The 18,664-nt window shown below is 39.5% G+C and overlaps 1 protein-coding gene across 1 annotated transcript; it reads left to right on the top strand.

Annotated features, from left to right (window-relative positions):
* The first annotated feature begins 2,021 nt into the window (after positions 1-2,021).
* Positions 2,022-9,208, top strand: KCNJ8 (potassium inwardly rectifying channel subfamily J member 8). The gene is made up of 3 exons (XM_038577015.1): positions 2,022-2,405; positions 3,249-3,690; positions 7,567-9,208. Exons 2-3 carry the CDS (start codon positions 3,317-3,319, stop codon positions 8,465-8,467), a joined length of 1,275 nt encoding a protein of 424 aa, XP_038432943.1. The 5' UTR covers positions 2,022-2,405; positions 3,249-3,316; the 3' UTR covers positions 8,468-9,208.
* The last annotated feature ends 9,456 nt before the right edge of the window (positions 9,209-18,664 follow it).

Here is an 18,664-nt window from a genome sequence, read left to right as displayed (position 1 = left end):
GTATCCCTTTCTGCCAATCACAGTTTTGGAGCTCAAGGGACTCTACTCAGAAATGCAACTCCCAAAGTCATCATAGCCCCTGCTTCCTGATCAATTCTACTAAATCAGGCTCACTGGGTTGTTTTCTAATCAAAAATCTTTCCATGGCTTATCCCTACCTACTGAAAATTGCCCCGACTCCTTTGTTGAGCATTTAAGGCCATCCATGCATGTATTTTCAAATCCTTGATATGGTATGCAGCCTTATCTTTACTGTGCATGGATTCCAAAGTATTTTTTCAATACCTCTGTCAATTAAGCTGTGATAGGCCAGAGGCTTAGGACACAAGATAGAGAAGCCCCAGCCCTGCCCTCCAGGAGCCTTCAGTCTCATAAGGGACAAGTACATGAAAAACCCATATTGTTGAGTAGAGTGGTGACAGAGGCTCCCCAGGCAACCTCGGACTCAAGCATCCAATCCTGCTATCTTGTTGATCTCACTTCGTCGATGCTAATTTATTTAGTTCTGTTACTAAAACATGGTCTACTCTTGTCAGTCACTCTACAATTTTGTTCCTGATGATTCCTCTCTGCAGAATCTCCTTTCTGTGCTTTTTTGCACCCCAAATATATCTGGTCTGAAGACTGGGTCAGATGTCAATTAATCCATGAAGCTTTCCTTAATTGTCTATGTCTTAATATCTCTCATCTGAATTCCTATGGCAATGGTTGTATTTCCTTTTCTCATTCTAATCACATCCTTGCTTGTATTGGAGTTTATTATCAAAGTCTTGTTTCTCTTACTATATCTGTCTGCCTCTTCAGAACAGCAACTGTGGTTTTATACACACAAGCCTAAAAAAACCCCAAACCCTTCAGAAAAGGGTGAGAAAGTGCTTGGTGAATGTTCTCTGGGTTAAAATAATAGGGAATACGTTGTACACCAAACTCCATTGTAAAATACAACAATGAGGGGATTAACACACATACATAAATGCTACATAAATTACTGTAAAAATTAACATCAGGAGAGATGAGAGCTGCCACTGATGGACTAGCAACCCCGGGCTGAAAGGGGTTAAGCAGACCTACCCACAATGGGAAAAAGCTCTTCATTGCCTTTATTAAAGACTAATTTTAGGTCTTTTGGTAATTAAATGAGCACAATGTTTATGCTCCATAGCTTTCTGCCCTGAGTCTTGGAAAATACGTGAAATTTCCAAGAATTAAAGTTTCCATTAACACAAGTGCCAAATCAGGAGGCCTGACCTGTGGGAGAAAGTACATTTGTCTTTGCTGGCTCCTATTCCAAAAGCTATAGAAAGATATTTACTATATAATCTTGTGCGCAACTGCTCTGTTTTATCCTTGAGACCATCTAGACGAGACCAAGAAGCTGCAACATTTCAGAAAGTAACCAAGTACTGAAGCACAGCCATTTGGGTTCTAAAGTGTTGACAGCGATCCCTTTTTGGGGGGGTAAACTTTTTCATTGGGGGAGACCTCAACTGGTGTTTTTCTTCTGTGGGGGGGGGGTGGGGAGGGCAGGCAGAGGGGTTAGTGTGTGTGTGTGTGTGTGTGTGTGCACGCGCGCGCGTTTGATTCCCTGAGAACCAGCTTTGGCCGGTGAAAAACGCTTGACCGTAGTGGGTTCCAAAACCTCTTCCACCTGCATCATCCCCGCTAGATGCAAATTTAATGTGACGTGAATGTGTGCGCACAGCTTGCACACCTCGGAAAACTGTTTTTCTGATCTCTGCATCCGGTTTTATTCGCTCTTAAGTGGCCCAGTTATCTACCCAGATTACAAAATAAGAATAAAAAATAATAATAATAAATTCCCTTTACGTCAGTGAACTTGGCCTCGCGAGTGCTCTCCTCGGAGCGCGGAGCCTTTTAAAGGCGAGGGGGTCAAGCTGGCGGCCGGGGGTCGCGGCTACTGGGGCAGAGCCGCTCCCCGGGTCCCGCCCCCCCGCCCGCCCTCTGCCCCTCCCTCGGGCCGGCTCCCCACCTCGGCGGGACGCGCCTCCCCCCGCCCCTCCCGCCTCCACCTCGCCGGCTCCCGCGGCCTCCGAGGTCTGGCGCGCGTCGAAGCGGGAACTGGGAGGCCGGTTTGTGGAGCATCACCCCCAAGGTCCTCTCCCCCCAGCCCCTCCTGCGCCCGGAGCCACGGCCGGGGGAGTAGAGCGGGGCAGGGGGAGGGGAAGATCCACACCCATCCCCCTTCCTCGAGCCCTCCCGCGTCCAGATCCAGTTGCACCTTTTATTATTTTAACTCCTCTCCTAGGACGCGCGGCCCCCGGATCCGGCCCTGCGGCGTTCGCGGTCCCTGCACCCGCGCGCCGGGATGGGAGAGCGCGGGACCCGCCCGCGGTCGGCCGGCGGGTGGAGGGAGGTGCAGCCGCCGCGCCCGCGGCCCGGACTCTGTAAGTTCCAGCGCTCCTCCCGGGGAGGGGAGGGGGGGGCTGTTCGCATCCCCGCAAATGATTTAAAATGCCCAGCACAGCAGAGGTTTACAGTGCTGGATGCGCTTTTCGGGGCACGCTCTCTCCACTCGATCTGCAGCCCGCGGGCGGTCGTCCGGGTTTTTCCTGCAGCCTCTACGTTTGATCCCTTCGCTGTAAAGTTTTCCATTTATGTTATGCGTTCCGATGGGATTTTTTCTTCTTTTTTTTAAATGCAATCCGAACTTCTTGAAAACCTTAAATACTTCCTCATTTTCAAGTTACGTAGCACACCGCTCATTATTATTCTGTCACATTGCACTAAACATGTTATTTATACTGCGCAAGAGGCCACGGCCTTTTCTTTGCCTCCTTCTAAAAATAACGGAGGAAGGATTTCCTCTCTTTACTTTTAATACTGCTATAACGTCTAGGCAATAACTGGATCGTGATACCCAGCTGGCTTTCACTTTCATCATAGACGCCGCGTGTTTGTATCCTTGCCCTCCCTGATCTACAGACGCGGCTAATCTCAGAATTATCGTTGAGCCTTCTGTTTGCAGGAAGGCTCCCGGTTCTGTTTAAGGCTGTGCCCATATGTGTTCAGAACGATAAGGAAAATTGAAGCAGTCCCGATCCAGACCAAATAATTTCTCCGCGGTCCCAGAACTCAAGCACAAAACTAGATTCGTGTTGGGATCCCTAAAATCACACCTTAGCTTTGCATGGCACCTGGGACGTATAGACATGTCCCCGAATGCAAGAAGTGAAGAGGGGAGGACATGGGGGAGGAGAAAGTTGTCAAACGTCGTTTCCCTTGTGCAGGAGGACGTCCCGAGGGAAGGAGAGGCAGGTCCGAGACAGGTGAATAGGCTGGCTATGGTGACAGGACGATGTTGGCCAGAAAGAGCATCATCCCCGAGGAGTATGTGCTGGCGCGCATCGCGGCGGAGAACCTGCGCAAGCCGCGCGTCCGGGACCGCCTCCCCAAAGCCCGCTTCATCGCCAAGAGCGGGGCGTGCAACCTGGCGCACAAGAACATCCGTGAGCAAGGACGATTCCTGCAGGACATCTTCACCACCTTGGTGGACCTGAAATGGCGCCACACGCTGGTCATCTTTACCATGTCGTTCCTCTGCAGCTGGCTGCTCTTCGCCATCATGTGGTGGCTGGTGGCCTTTGCCCACGGGGACATCTACGCCTACATGGAGAAAAGTGGAATGGAGAAAAGTGGTTTGGAGTCCACTGTTTGTGTGACTAATGTCAGGTAAGAATGCAGTGGGATGAGGCAGGGATTGACAACAGTATAGAAAAAAGAATTAAACTGCCTTGCTCTCCTATCACGGTTAATTTGTTGAAAGTGAAATAAAGCATTTGCTTTAGTGCCTTCGGGCACAAAGGAGTGGGAAAAACCCTAATCTAACACATTAAGAATCTTTTTAAATGCAGCTTTATGGATGAGGAGACCCTGAAAACGCCAGCGTTGATCCCTCCGGTGAGCTTTAAAAATACTGTATTGGTTATTTAAAGAATGGTTGTGGTTCAAAGGAGTCCACAGAGTGCCTTACTCAGAAAAAGCACACATTCAGTTTTCAGTATGAAAAAGCTGATGTCCGTCGTTCCCCCATCCTCAAGGAAATATCTCTTGAGCGACAAAAAATACTGTGCAAATGCTAGTAATATTTTTCCCTGACTTCTCCTACTCATGACATTTTCAGAAATTGCAAGGGAAATGGGAAAACACTGGTGGAGAGGTATCCGAGATTCAAGATCCACTAAAAATGAAATAAGTAGATATAAGTAAGCCCTTCTCTATCAAGATTATCTTAAATATCTGGCTGCTTGCATTGGATTCCAAAAGTAAAAGTTATATTGAGACGCAGAACTAGAAAAAAGTAGTTTTTAATGGAAATTGCGCCAAGTTTTGCCTGGAAGAGATTATAGAGAATTGACTAAATGTTGGAGTTTTCTTTACAAGCTTTAATAGAATAGGGACAAGATAATCCTCAGGTAGCCTAATGTTTGCTCTTTCTCTTACATTGTGTTTCAAAAGTAAGTAAAATGAATTTGATTTCAGCGATTCTCCTCATATTTTCACATGGCCTAAGAACACTTAGTTGGGATGATCTGTCTTTTAATTTGTTTTGTTGGAAGACAGAAAGAAATCATTTATATCAATTGCAAAAATATTCACTCTGAAGCGAAACAATGGTAATAATGCTGGAAACTTTGCCAAGACATTTTCTGAGTAATATTCCAAATCTACATAGTGTACAAAGCAAAACAACTTGAACAAGCACCAATCTGTCAGGCAACTGTAAAGAATGAGATCTTTACTGACCCTGAAATCTTCTGAAATTAGCATACCACTGCAAGAAGCAGAAGCCCAGCCCGTGACCTTGTCCGTCCTCGCACATTTCCTAAGTGACAGCAATGCCAACATATCAGGGAGGGATATAGCATTTGTGTGCAGAAATCACACGTCACTGATTTCAGCTCGGATTTTGAGGAGAGAAAAATATATTGGATTGATCCTTCGTCAACAAGTAGATATTATTTTCTTGTCTTGAACTTTTCATAGACTTTTGTCACAAAGAAAATAAAGATGAAAAATGTGGGTGATCACCAGCATAGCAGATCCAAAGGAAACAATTAAAACACTGTAACAGGCATCTGTAGGGTCAAATATCATTATTTGTAATATTTCTCTTTAAGAAATTTACGGGCATGGATGTTGGTAAGTCACTTTCATATCGAGATAAATTTTTAATAAACATGCAGTAGACAGTCATAAAAAGAGATAAACAAAAATGATAAGCCTCGAAAACAAATGATGGATTTTAATTATAAGACAAGTATATTGGCTTTTCCTGTGAAAAAGAAGTCACAAGGCAGTTTGTTAAAGATGTATCATCAAAAGTGACATCCTTTCAATGCTTTTTTTTTTTTTTTTAAAGAATTTACGGAGTGCACTGGTTGTTAAAAGCTGTTTTAGTGCTAGCTCTTATTTTCCACCAAGATGTGTTCCGAAGCAGGTTCACTCCCCCGATGCTGGTGGGAACAATCAGTTTATTGTGAGAAATGGTGTCGCAAATACATTGAGACAGAGCTGATTTTATCAGAATGACAATTTTTAATTGCACTTCTTACCTAAAAAAAAGAAGTTACTTGACATATTTTAAGGTTAAAATCCTACTAATTATATTTCAATGTTATGGTACTATTTATAGTTTAATCTCAGCATGCAGCTTACTCATAACCAATTGTACATAATACAATCTTTTTCACCAAAAATATAGAAACAGTAAATCTCTATTCTCTCTCAAAGGGGATTTAAAAGATGCCTAATGATGTTCTCATTCTTTATATTTCCTTTCAGAAGTTCAGTGTCCCAGCATTTCATCGAAATTAAAAACAACTTATTGTGATGGTTACTCACCAATATGTCCAAATAAATTTTACCATTCTCATTTTAGAGTGGCTTACTTTCCCTTTCATGTGGATGACTTTCCAATATGAGTCAGAAAATAAACCAGCATTTTTCTTCTTATTCAGCCTAACTCCCTCTGTAGCAGAACAAATGAACAACTGCACATTTTCATCTTTTAAGGGTGTTTAGCATGATAGGTGTCCATAAAAGGCTGGGTCTTGCACTATATAATGTTTAGAATTAAAATTGTTCATAAAATAAACAATATGTAAAATATGACACATGAATAATCCCTCAATTGGTTAAAGCGAGACATTTGGGAATATTCATCGTCAGGCTGATCCATGAGGTATATAGATGTTATTAGAAAGCAGCGTTGGGTCCAAGCCTTTCGTCTGGGGTCCATGCTTATTCTTCGCCGAGTTTTTGGATCATACGACATCTGTGTAGCTAGTGCAAAAAGTAATTATTGTGGTTTTCCATGAATCTTTTTGGCAACAAAAGGGCTTAAAAAATAAATTTTCACATTCCACTTAAAGGCTAATCAAAAGAATTATTTCTGCTTCCCCCTCACTGTGTTGCACAAAAGCACATGGATAGGTAACACGGATAGCCTGTATGTAGTTAACTTTCTGTAAAATTAAAGAAGTTTGAAATTGGCACTGGGGGCAAACACAGAACTAACCCTGTTTTTGTTAAGAAGTCACAGCAGTATAGGATATGTAGTTAAGTGAATACATTAATCTTCAGAATAACCAAATGTGGTGCATCTTAAGCAAAAGGATAAATCAGACTTATCTGAGAGCTTTTCCAGGTAAGTCTTACCTAGTTCGACCTTGGACCTACCAAATCAGTGTTTGCATTGAAATATGGAAGAGATGTGCAATTTGAAAAAGCTTCCCAAGAAAATACTGACACTTATTCTCTCTCTTTCCCTTTCCCTCTTTCAGAGCACCAAGCCAGAACTGAGAAGATTCAAGTTCTCATTAATTATTTGATCTTGAGACAGTCACTTACTAGTCTCTGCCTCAATTTTTTCCTTTAATATCCCAAGTTATTCTCAAGAATTCTAGAACAAAATGATACAAGAAAACAAAAGTTTTCTTTCCAAATGGCAAAACATTCTTTTTTATGAAAAATACTAGTACTTTTACATGATGTGTTTTATACCACCTTTTAGCACTATGCTTTCTTTGTATAAGATACACAATAAGTGTTAGCCAATGAATATGACTTTCAGGGTTGTAAATAATAAAAAGTTCACTTATTATTCAGGACCTTCCCATATGACTCCAGTCACTTACACTCAGATATGCAATGACTAATAAATATCTACCTGGTAGGAAGTTTCACCAAGTAAACTACGCCTTTGTGAAAGTATTTCACAAAATATGCCTATAAATACAAGTATGGGTTTATTATTTTAACTTATTATTTTAATGCTTTCCTATAAGTAGGTCCATCGTTACATGACATAGAAAACAATAGAACCGTTTCCCAGAAGTCTGGAAGTAGACGCATTCCAATGAGAGAGAGATAGAGAGAGAAAGTGCTTGTGTTTAGAATCAGACATTTGACAAGTTAAGTGGCCAAGTCTTTCCAAAAGCATTTAATAGCCTTTGGAGGGAGAAAATGGAAAATTCAGCTTGGCATGTTATTTCATTGTTCAAAATTTGATCTGATGGCACTATTTTTTGATGTCCTTCCTTGCAGATCGTTCACCTCTGCTTTTCTCTTCTCCATTGAAGTTCAAGTGACCATCGGATTTGGAGGGAGAATGATGACAGAGGAATGTCCTCTGGCCATCACAGTTTTGATTCTCCAGAACATTGTGGGTTTGATAATCAATGCAGTCATGTTGGGCTGCATTTTTATGAAAACAGCTCAGGCTCACAGAAGGGCAGAGACCTTGATTTTCAGCCGCCATGCAGTGATTGCTGTCCGAAATGGCAAACTGTGCTTCATGTTCCGTGTGGGGGACCTAAGGAAGAGCATGATCATCAGTGCCTCAGTGCGCATCCAGGTGGTCAAGAAGACAACTACCCCCGAAGGGGAGGTGGTGCCCATTCACCAGCTGGACATTCCTGTTGATAACCCAATTGAGAGTAACAACATTTTTCTGGTGGCCCCTCTGATCATTTGCCATGTGATTGACAAGCGCAGCCCCTTGTACGACATCTCAGCAACTGACCTCGCCAACCAAGACCTAGAGGTCATAGTGATTCTGGAAGGAGTGGTCGAAACTACTGGCATCACCACACAAGCGAGAACCTCCTATATCGCTGAAGAGATCCAATGGGGCCATCGCTTTGTGTCTATTGTAACTGAGGAGGAGGGAGTGTATTCTGTGGATTACTCTAAATTTGGCAACACTGTGAAAGTAGCTGCTCCCAGGTGCAGTGCCCGAGAGCTGGATGAGAAGCCTTCCATCCTGATTCAGACCCTCCAGAAGAGTGAGCTGTCCCATCAAAATTCTCTGAGGAAGCGCAATTCCATGAGGAGAAACAATTCTATGAGGAGAAACAACTCCATCCGAAGGAACAACTCATCCCTCATGGTGCCAAAGGTGCAATTTATGACTCCAGAAGGAAATCAGAACACATCAGAATCATGACAGCAAGACACACCTGGTGGTTTATGCAAAGCACTGTCAGACTGTACTAGAGCGGGAACACAGTAATTTATCCTTCTATCACCAGATGCTCATATTCAAGCAACAGCACTTTCTGTGTCAATAAACAGTAACACACAACATGGAGGATTCATGGCTGACACTTGTTTCATATGTGCAGTATTTGCAGTGATATTCTTCTATTGTGTATAGGAAATAGTATGCTCTTGTTTCTCTCAATTTGAAACCCAAGGATTACAGTAATAGGAATAGACCTTGAGTACAAAAGCTGGCCAAGGAATGACTCTGTGTGAAATGCTTAGTGGTTGAAACCACAGATCTCTCTGTTTCCGTTGGCCCTCTAGAAATGCAGGTAGGATGAGGGGGAACCCTAAAAGTATGCTGTTAACACCTTTTGTATCAGCTAGTATGTAGCCCTCTCTTTTTTTCCAGATACTACATCTGGTAAGAAGCCAGAGGTAAAAACTGCTTATCTCTGGCTGCTTCTAAACAGATTGTGTTCAGTCACTTCTTCACAGTGACCTTTGCAGGTTTCCTCGTCCTCCTAATGGCAGCCTGTTGGCGGAACTGGGCAAAGAGCTTTGGAGAAAGGCTAAGAACATTCCTGTCTCATTTAGGACTGGATTCCCAAAAGTGGCAATTATTTCCTTTGGCTTCTCACTTCTTAAAAGCCCCTACAGGGAAATACTGTATTGAGTATTTTATTAAAATATTTTCTTCGTACTCACTGTAGTTTTGTGATTTCTCTTTCACGAAATTATCCCTATTCAAAGCTCAAGAAAAGAAAAAAAAATTTTAGAGGCATGTGAAAGAGATATACAGTGATAACACCTCTCAGACATTCCTGTCCTTGAAATTGGTTATTCCAAGGGAACTACATTTTTTTTGTTTCATTTTGATTGTATTTCCTTCCAAGATTTGAAATGTTTTCCTAGCTCTTCTATCTGAGCCTGATGTATCATGGAAATCACATAACCTTTTTTCTTTAAATCTCCAACCTCCTATCTTAAAACTATATGCTCTTCCTGAATTCAGGCCTGGCATATATAGCTTTAGCATGATAGCACTTGCTAAAGTGAGATTTTTCTATCAAAACTTGGTTTAATCATCCTTAGCTCTTCTTTCTTCAAAGAAGGGAAGAAGACGCAAAAAGAAGCACTAAGTTGAGAGACTGGGTTTATTCTTCTGTTTCACATAGTTGAACATCAGAAAACTGAGCTCTTATATGGCCTTTTACACAGGTTTGGGGGGTTGTATTCATTTTACTTCATTTATGAACATTTGAAATAGGCAGGTAATCATTAATATATTCAAATCTTATCTTAAACAAATGACTCATGATTCTACCCAGATGAATGGAAATTGTTTCTCGGGTTACTAAGTTAATCATTTCTGAACAATTCTAACCACTCCTTTGAACTCCAGACTCATGTATCAAGCAGGTACTTGAAGCTCCACCTAGATACCCAATATGCATTTAAAACCTGCCTAAAACCAAATACTCCGTTTCCACTAACAAAACCTACCCTCTACCCCCCGTCTTTCTTCCAATCAAGCCAAAACCTTGGAGTCATACTTGACACCTCTCTTCTATATCTCACATGCCATCTATCCACAAAAATCTATTAGGTCTGGTGTCAAACTATATCCAGAGTACGACCAATTCTCTCTACCTCTACCACTTCCCCAGAGTCCAAGCTGGGTACTCATTACCCAGTGTGTATGGATGTACCTACACCAATTTTCAGAATATTACATTTTTTAATAGGATGCCAAAAAGAATCTATCTTCAATAAGACTTAGCTCAACAGAGACTTTGGGAGGGATATCAGACTTCCTAGCAGTTCTGACACAGATGCAGGTCCCCCACTCTCACTCCAGGACAGCTGAGCAGAGCCAGAAGGCAGCTTCCACTCCAACAATAAGGATATGTATAATGCCTGCCTGCTGCCCACTGACAAGTCAATGTCAGTGGGATGGACAGAGGCTGCAGGGCAGGTAATGCTGGGGCGTGGTCAGTGGGATTAAAATACAGGATTTCCGAGTCTGATACAGAATGCCCTTGCACCCAGGGGCAAATCTAGATATGAAGCATGACCAAGTCCCTCAGCCCCCTTCCAGCTGCAACTGAATGCTAGGCACCAACAACCTAATGACCATCAAGTCAATGAGGAAGTCAATCAATGCGTTTGATGGAGCCGCCTATGTCAAGTCATGGCTCAGGCAGGGACATCATTCAGCTGGTGTCAGCCACATTGAAGAGAAGATCACATCAATAATTCTTTAAAATACAAATGTTTTAGAGTATTAAAATGATTTGAAAACCTATTTTTGCTAAAATACATTACGCTGGCCAAAAATTTTCAGGAACCTTTTAATTTAGTTTTAGGAAACAAGAAGATTCTGTGTGTGTTATTTTGATTTATGTATTGAATTTAAGTATTATATTAAATATTTAGAGTCTGCTTCCACCCTAGTCTTCATACATGCAATATTCTTTTTTTTTAAGATCCTATTTATTTATTTGAGAAAAAGAGAGAGTATGAAGCAGGGGCGGGGAGCAGAGAGAGAACCAGACTTCCAGCTGAGCAGGGATCCAGATGAGGGGCTTGATTCCCCAGGACCCTGAGATCATGACCTGAGCTGAAAGCTGATACTTAACCAACTAAGCCACCCGGGTACCCTGACAATATTCTTTTAAATAATGCTACATCACACTTCCACTTAACACCCTCCTATGGTTTTCTGTTTTTCTAAAAATGAGGACCAAAATCTTTCCCAAGGTTCATAAGCCACTATATTTCATTACTATCACTTGTGTCCTCAACCATTTCCACTTTATACCACACAGGCTTTGTTGCTCTTTGGAAAGGAGCCATACATACTTTCATATTATAGGTTTGCTTCTACATGGAACATTTTCCCCCAAAAGCCTCCTGGGTCTCTGCTATCATTATTTAGTGACTAGAGTACCATCACATGAGACAATATAGTATTATGGCTGAGGAAACAGACTCTGCAGCCAAAGTCTCTTGGTTTAAACTCCAATACTTATCATCTGTGAGGTCTTGACAAATTAATTTCCTTTGCCTCACTTTCCCTATGCATAAAATCAGAATGATTATAGTATCTACTTCCTAAGTTGTTATAAGGAGTAAGTGAATTAACACTATGAAAGGCTTAAAAGAGTTTAATTCATTTGCCCAGAACAAAAGCTTGAAATGAAATACTGTCTTGAAATTAATTACATTCTTAATAGGGTGCATGGGTAACTCAGTCAGTTAAGTGTCTGCCTTCAGCTCAGGTCATGATCCCAGAGTCCTGGGATTGAGCCCTATGTCTGGCTCCCTGCTTAGTGGGGAATCTCCTTCTCCCCACTCGCACTCTCCTTCTCAAATAAATAAATAAATAATTTTAAAAGATTACATTCTTAGCAAATGACTAGTTCAATGCATTACATTTCTTCTCTAGGACAGAGACAAAAGATCTTTGCAATGTAAATCTGATCTCTTAAATCTACAGCAGAGACCTTACATCTCCCCACTCCCAGTGACTTTTCCTGATTCTTTGATACCTGCCAAGTGCATATTATTAAATACTATAACGTGTAAAATACTATAATGTGTAAAAGGAAACATTTTACATGCAGAGGATATTTCTGGTTTTACATGTCTATCATTTATTTATTCATCCAGTAATATATAGTGAATGTCTGATATTTACCATCTGGCAAAAATAACTAGATGTGTTTCTTTGTTTCTTTTTTTTTTTTAGAAGAACCAAAAATTTATAGACAAGGTAGGTGCTGATTCTGCTCTAAAGTAATCTGAGATGGAAAGTATGAGGAAAGAAACACTGACTGATGTACCAGAATTACAGAATAGACACGTCGATCTCAAAATCAAAAATTAAGACCTACGCCTAGTTACTGAGCAGGCAAGGGAAGACAATGGAAGATCCAGATCTGTTGCACAGATAGCTTTGCTGAGAGTGAGGGAAGAAACTAGAACACTGTTCATCCTTAAAAATTATTTTTCCCCATTTTACCTTACCCCAATATCACAGTTTTCTTCTACAACTCCTCATCATTTGTCACTTGGCTCAAGACTTTTTGTGAGTAAAAGTCCTGTTTCCCAGACCACAGACATTTCTAAATACCCTGGCCAAGTGTTTTGGCACATAAGTATCTCAGAACCAGCAGTGACTTAAAGAAATGACCTCAGTTCCCAAAATCTAACTCCCAGAGAAGTTGTTAGCCATGTAGTCAAATGGGGGAGTATTCTTTCCCCTCCATTGATAGGAATCATTTTTGTTGTTGTTGTTTAATAATTTGGCATTTAAGGAGCAAGAAGTTTCCTCTTTGAAAATGATTTAATTATAGATAAAGAAGAAAGAATGAAAAGATATCTACATCTCTTGGGGTTCCCACTCCCAGCTTTTGTCATTTTCAGGATGTTGAAGGTAGAGGCAGAACTGAAATTAGTGTCTCTGAGGACCAGTGCATTAAAATAACCATAACAAATCCTACAGGCTGTTCAAGAGGAAACCCAAGGGCCATGCTCTTCCCATGATCTTTATGCACAATTCTCATCAATGGTGATGGGAATTTCCCCACAGACCTAGGAAGGAAGTGACTCTAATTACACCCCTTGATAACTTGCTGCACTATTCAAGTTTAAGTTCATGAAAATCTTAATCAGTCTTTAATTTCAGATCAAAATGTCACATTAGAGCCTAATTTCATGCCAGATCATTCACATCTTCATTAGTACTCTTTTCTTTTATTGTTGTCCGAGTTCTCATGAAGATTTTCTTGGCAGTATTGTATGACACCCTTCCCCTGACTCTAATACTCTCTGGGGTCATTTAAATGAAACTATTACTTTGCACAATGTTTACTTTAATCACTTGAGAAAACAAAAATATTAAGGCTGGATCTCTCCGTACTATGGGATTACTTTGGTTTGTATTGAATAAATATTGAAACAGTGGAGGATAAAATAGTTATCTGTAAAAGTGAAGTTAAAATAGATTTTTTTTTGAAAAGGGGGCTTCAATTATTTATCACGGACTGTTGAAAAAAAGCCCACATTCTTTAAGCATGATATTCAAGGCTCTCTGCGGTCTCATTCCAACACATGTTTCCAGCCTCATCTCCCAGCCTTCCTCCTCAATCCTGCCCCTGTCCTCTGTCCTCAACACCTTAGACTGCTTCAAGTTCACTGAATGCTTCATTCAATCTCTCACACAAACTGCAAATCTCTGGTGTAGAAATTTGTGCTTTTTCTGTCTACCAAAACTATAGCTTTTACAAAGCCTTTTCAAATCTTCCATCTACTTCACTTGTTCCATTCCATCATGTGTACCTCTGTATATTCATAATTTCATAATAATTGGTATTATATAATGTTTTGATATCATATTCACCTCTCCTCATTAGATTAAAAGTCTGTTCCCAAACTACTTACCACAGTCCTTTCTTTCACAGTAACAGAGTTGTTCAACTGTGATACTACCTTCTCCAGACTGTGACAGTTAGTTGTGGCCACGTGCTTAATCTAGGATCAACAGCCCATGGACAGAAACCAAATGGACCTCTTTCTGTTCTTGATTTTTAAAATCCTGAGCTTATATTTCTCCATCTTCATTTTTCTTCCCATGGGCCAGGCACATGTGTGGTGGACCCCAGCTTTCACCAGGCTAATAATGACAAAACTGTAAAAGCAAAAATATGGAAAAAGTCTGTGACACTAAATGATTTTGTGGAATAGAATCACACTAGCCTGGACTATCTACCTTTACACGGTTACATGAGAAAGAAAGAAATACGTATTTTATTTTAGTGATTTTTTTCTTTTTAGTTTTTCAAAATTTGTTTGTATATTTTGTTACTACACTCAAACTTAGCCTTTATCCTAAACAATACATGCAAAATTATATCAAATGGACTTGTAATCCACAGAATGGCAGAAAATATTTGCCATCCTCATATGCTACAAAAAACTCATAAATAATTTACATAAAACTCTTATAAATCAATAAGAAAAATACACACAGCCAAATACAGATAATTGGAAAACAAAATGAAAAAGCCTATTACAAAAGAAAGAATGCAAAATTCCTGTATATATATATAATATACTATATACTATATATATAGTATCCAAAAATGCAAATTATGACCACAATGCAACACCATTTCATACCACCAGAATGATTAATCTGAAAAAGATAAAAGTAAGTGTTAGAGACAAAAATGGTCATAATACAATGACAAAGGAGTCAAAACATCAAGAAGATAGAACAATTATAAAAATGCATGTGCTTATCATTGGTTATGTAAGTTTATGATATATAAAAATAATATTAATATATAATATATAAAGCAGGGGCACCTGAGTAGCTCAGTGGGTTGAGCATCTGCCTTCAGCTCAGGTCATGATCCCAGGGTCCCGGGATCAAGCCCCACATCAGGCTCCCTGCTCAAAGGATAGTTTGCTTCTCTCTCTCCTCCCTACTCATGTTCTCTGTCACTATCTCTGTCTCTCTCTCTCTCAAATAAATAAAATATATAACAACAACTAACAAGAGCTAAAAGGATAAATACACAGTAATGCAATAATAGTTAGAAACTTTTTTTAAAAAGATTTATTTATTTGAGAGAGAGAGAGAGAGTTGTGGGGGGGAGGGCACTGGGAAAAGGAGAGAGAGAATCCCAAGCAGGCTCCATGCTCAGTGCATAGCCCTACACAGGGCTTGATCCCATGACCCTGATATCATGACCTGGGCCAAAATCAAAAGTCAGACATTTAACTGACTGAACTACCCAGGTGCCCCAATAGTTGGAAATTTTAATAGCCCACTCTCAACAATGGATAGATCATCCAGGAAGAGAACTAATAAGGAAACAGCAGATTTGGACACAATGACCTAAGACATATACAGAACATTCAGTTCAACCACAGGAGAATACACATTCTTCACAAGCATACATCAAACATTTTCTAGAATAGGCTGTATAACAGGCCACAAAAACAAGTCTTAGCAAATTTAAGAAGATTGAAATTATATCAACTACCTTTTCTGTTCACCGTAGCATGAAAATAGAAATAACAAGAGGATCACTGGAAAATTCACACACACATGGAAATTAAACAACACACCCCTAAACAACCAATGGATCAAATAAGAAACTAAATAAGAAATAAAAATTTCTTAGGACACCTGGGTGGCTCAGCAGTTGAATGTCTCTCATGGGATCCAGGATCGAGTCTTGCATCAGGTTCCCCTCTGCCTGTGTCTCTGCCTCTGTGTGTGTGTGTGTCTCTCATGAATAAATAAATCTTAAAAAAATAAATAAATAAAAATTTCTTAAGACAAATGAATATGGAAACACACAGACCAGAGATTATGGGATACAACAAAAGCGGTTGTAAGAAAGAAGTTCATAGCAATAAACACCTACATTAAGAAGCAAGAAAATCCCAAATAAACAACTTAACTATACCCCTTAAAGAACTAGAAAAAGAACAAATTGAGCCCAAAGTAAGCAGAAGAAAAAAAAATAATAAAAACTAGAGGTGAAATACATAAAAATGGAGAGTAGAAAAGCAATAGAAAAGATTAATCAAACTAAGAGTTGGTTCTTTGAAATGATGAACAAAATTGACAAACCCATAGTCAGACTAACCAAGGAAAAAAGAGAAAGGACAGAAATTATAAATTTAAAAAAGACATATACAACTAATACTACAGAAATTCAAAGGATCAGAAGAAGCCACTATGAACAATTATATGCCAACAAATTGAAGAACCTGGAAGTAATAGGAAAAGTCTTAGAAATATACCATTTATTAAGACTAAATTGGGAAGTAATAAAGAATATGAATACAAATTGCTAGTAAATAGATCGAATCAGGAATCAAAAATCTCTCAACAACAACAACAAAAAAAAAAAACCCAGGACCAAATGGTTTCACTGAATTTTAGCAAATACTAAAAAAATTAACATCACCCCTTCTCAAACTTTTCCAGAGAATTAAAGAGGAGGGAACACTCTCAAATTCATTTTCCAAGGCCAGAATTATCCTGACACTAAAAGCAGAAAAGGACATTACTAGAAGAGACAACCACAGGCCAATATCCTTGCTAAAGTTATCAATAAAATATAAGCAAACTGAATTCAGCAGCACGTTATAAAGATCATTCACCATGATAAAGTAGGACTTTTCCACTGGAATGCAAGAATGGTTCAACATACACAAATCAATCAATGTGATATGTCAAATTAATAGAATGAAAGAAAAGAATCATATGACCATCTCAATAAACAGAGAAAAAGCATTTGAAAAAAATCAACATCCATTCATGATAAAAACTCAACAAATTAGGCATATAAGGAATATATCTCAACATAATAAAGGCCATATGTGACAAGCCCAAAGCTAACACCATACTCAACAGTGAAAAAATGAAAGCTTTTCTTCTAAGATCAGGGACAAGATGAGGGTACCCAGTCTTACCATTCCTACTCAACATAGTACTGGAAGTCCTACCTAGGTCAATCAGGCAAGAAAAAGAAATAAAATGGGTCAAAATTGGAAAAGAAGTAAAATTGTCACTATTAGAAGGGGAAATGATTTTATATACAGAAAATCTTAAAATATTTTTACATATAAGTAAAATCTTTATACATAAAAAATTTTAAATCTCAACCCAAAAAAACCCTGTTAGATATAGCCATGAATTCAATAAAGTTGTAGGATTCAAAATTAACATACAAAAATTAGTGGCATTTCTATACACTAACAACAAAATTTCTGAAAAAGAAATAAAGAACTTGAATCAATTTACAATAGCATCAGAAACAATAAAATAGGGATCCCTGGGTGGCTCAGTGGTTTGGCGCCTGCCTTCGGCCCAGGGCGTGATCCTGGAGTTCTGGGATCGAGTCCCACATTGGGCCCCTCACATGGAGCTTGCTTCTCCCTCTGCCTGTCTCTGCCTTTCTCTCTCTCTCTCTCTCTCTCTCTCGAATAAATAAACAAAATCTTAAAAAAAAAAAAAGAAACAAAATACTTAGGAACAAACTTAACTAAGGCAGTGAGAATTTATGCTGAAAACTACAAGATATTGATGAAAAAAATCAAAGAAGTACAAATAAAGGAAAAGATATCCTGTGTTCATGGATCAGAAGAATTAATATTGGGATACCTGGTTTGCTCAGCAGTTGAGCTTCTGCCTTTGGCTCAGGGCATGATCCCGAACTTCTTGGATCAAGTCCTGCATCAGGCTTCCTCTGGGGAGCCTGTTTCTCCCTCTGCCTGTGTCTCTGCCTCCTTCTTTTTGTGGTTCATGAATAAATAAATAACATCTTTTAAAAATATATTGTTCAAATGTCAATATTACAGAAAGTCATATACAGATTCAATGCATTCTGTATCAAGATTCCAATAGAAGGGATCCCTGGGTGGCGCAGCAGTTTGGCGCCTGCCTTTGGCCCAGGGCGTGATCCTGGAGACCTGGGATCGAATCCCACATCGGGCTCCCGGTGCATGGAGCCTACTTCTCCCTCTGCCTATGTCTCTGCCCCTCTCTCTCTCTCTCTGTGACTATCATAAATAAATAAAAATTAAAAAAAAAATTTAAAAAAGATTCCAATAGAATTTTTTACAGAAGTAGAAAAAAATGTCCTAAAATTACTATGGAACCACAAAAGATCCTGAATAGCCAAAGAAATCCTAAAAGAAAAAAAAAAAAAAAAGAACAAAGCAGGAGGTATCAGACTTCCTGATTTCAAGCTATACTATAAAGTTATAGTCATCAAAACAGTTGTACTGGCCTAACAACAGACAAATAGAACAGAATCAAGAACCCAGAAGTAAACCCAATAATAAACTCAGTCAACTAATATTTGACAAGGACGCAAAAATCCTCCATGGAGAAAGGACAGTCTCTTTAATAAATGATTCTGAGATGATTGGAGAGTCACATGAAAAAGAATGAAACTGGGCTCATATCTTACATAACACACAAAAATTAATGCAAAATATGTTAAAGACTTGAATTTAAGACCTAAAATCATGAAACTCATAGAACATAGGAACAAAGTTCCTTGACGTGGGTTTTTGTAATGATTATTTTGGATATGACACCTAAACCACAAGCAACAAAATAAAA

This window comes from Canis lupus, chromosome 27 (assembly GCF_011100685.1).
Source record: "Canis lupus familiaris isolate Mischka breed German Shepherd chromosome 27, alternate assembly UU_Cfam_GSD_1.0, whole genome shotgun sequence".
NCBI lineage: Eukaryota > Metazoa > Chordata > Mammalia > Carnivora > Canidae > Canis > Canis lupus.
This window is presented reverse-complemented; position numbering and strand designations above follow the sequence as displayed.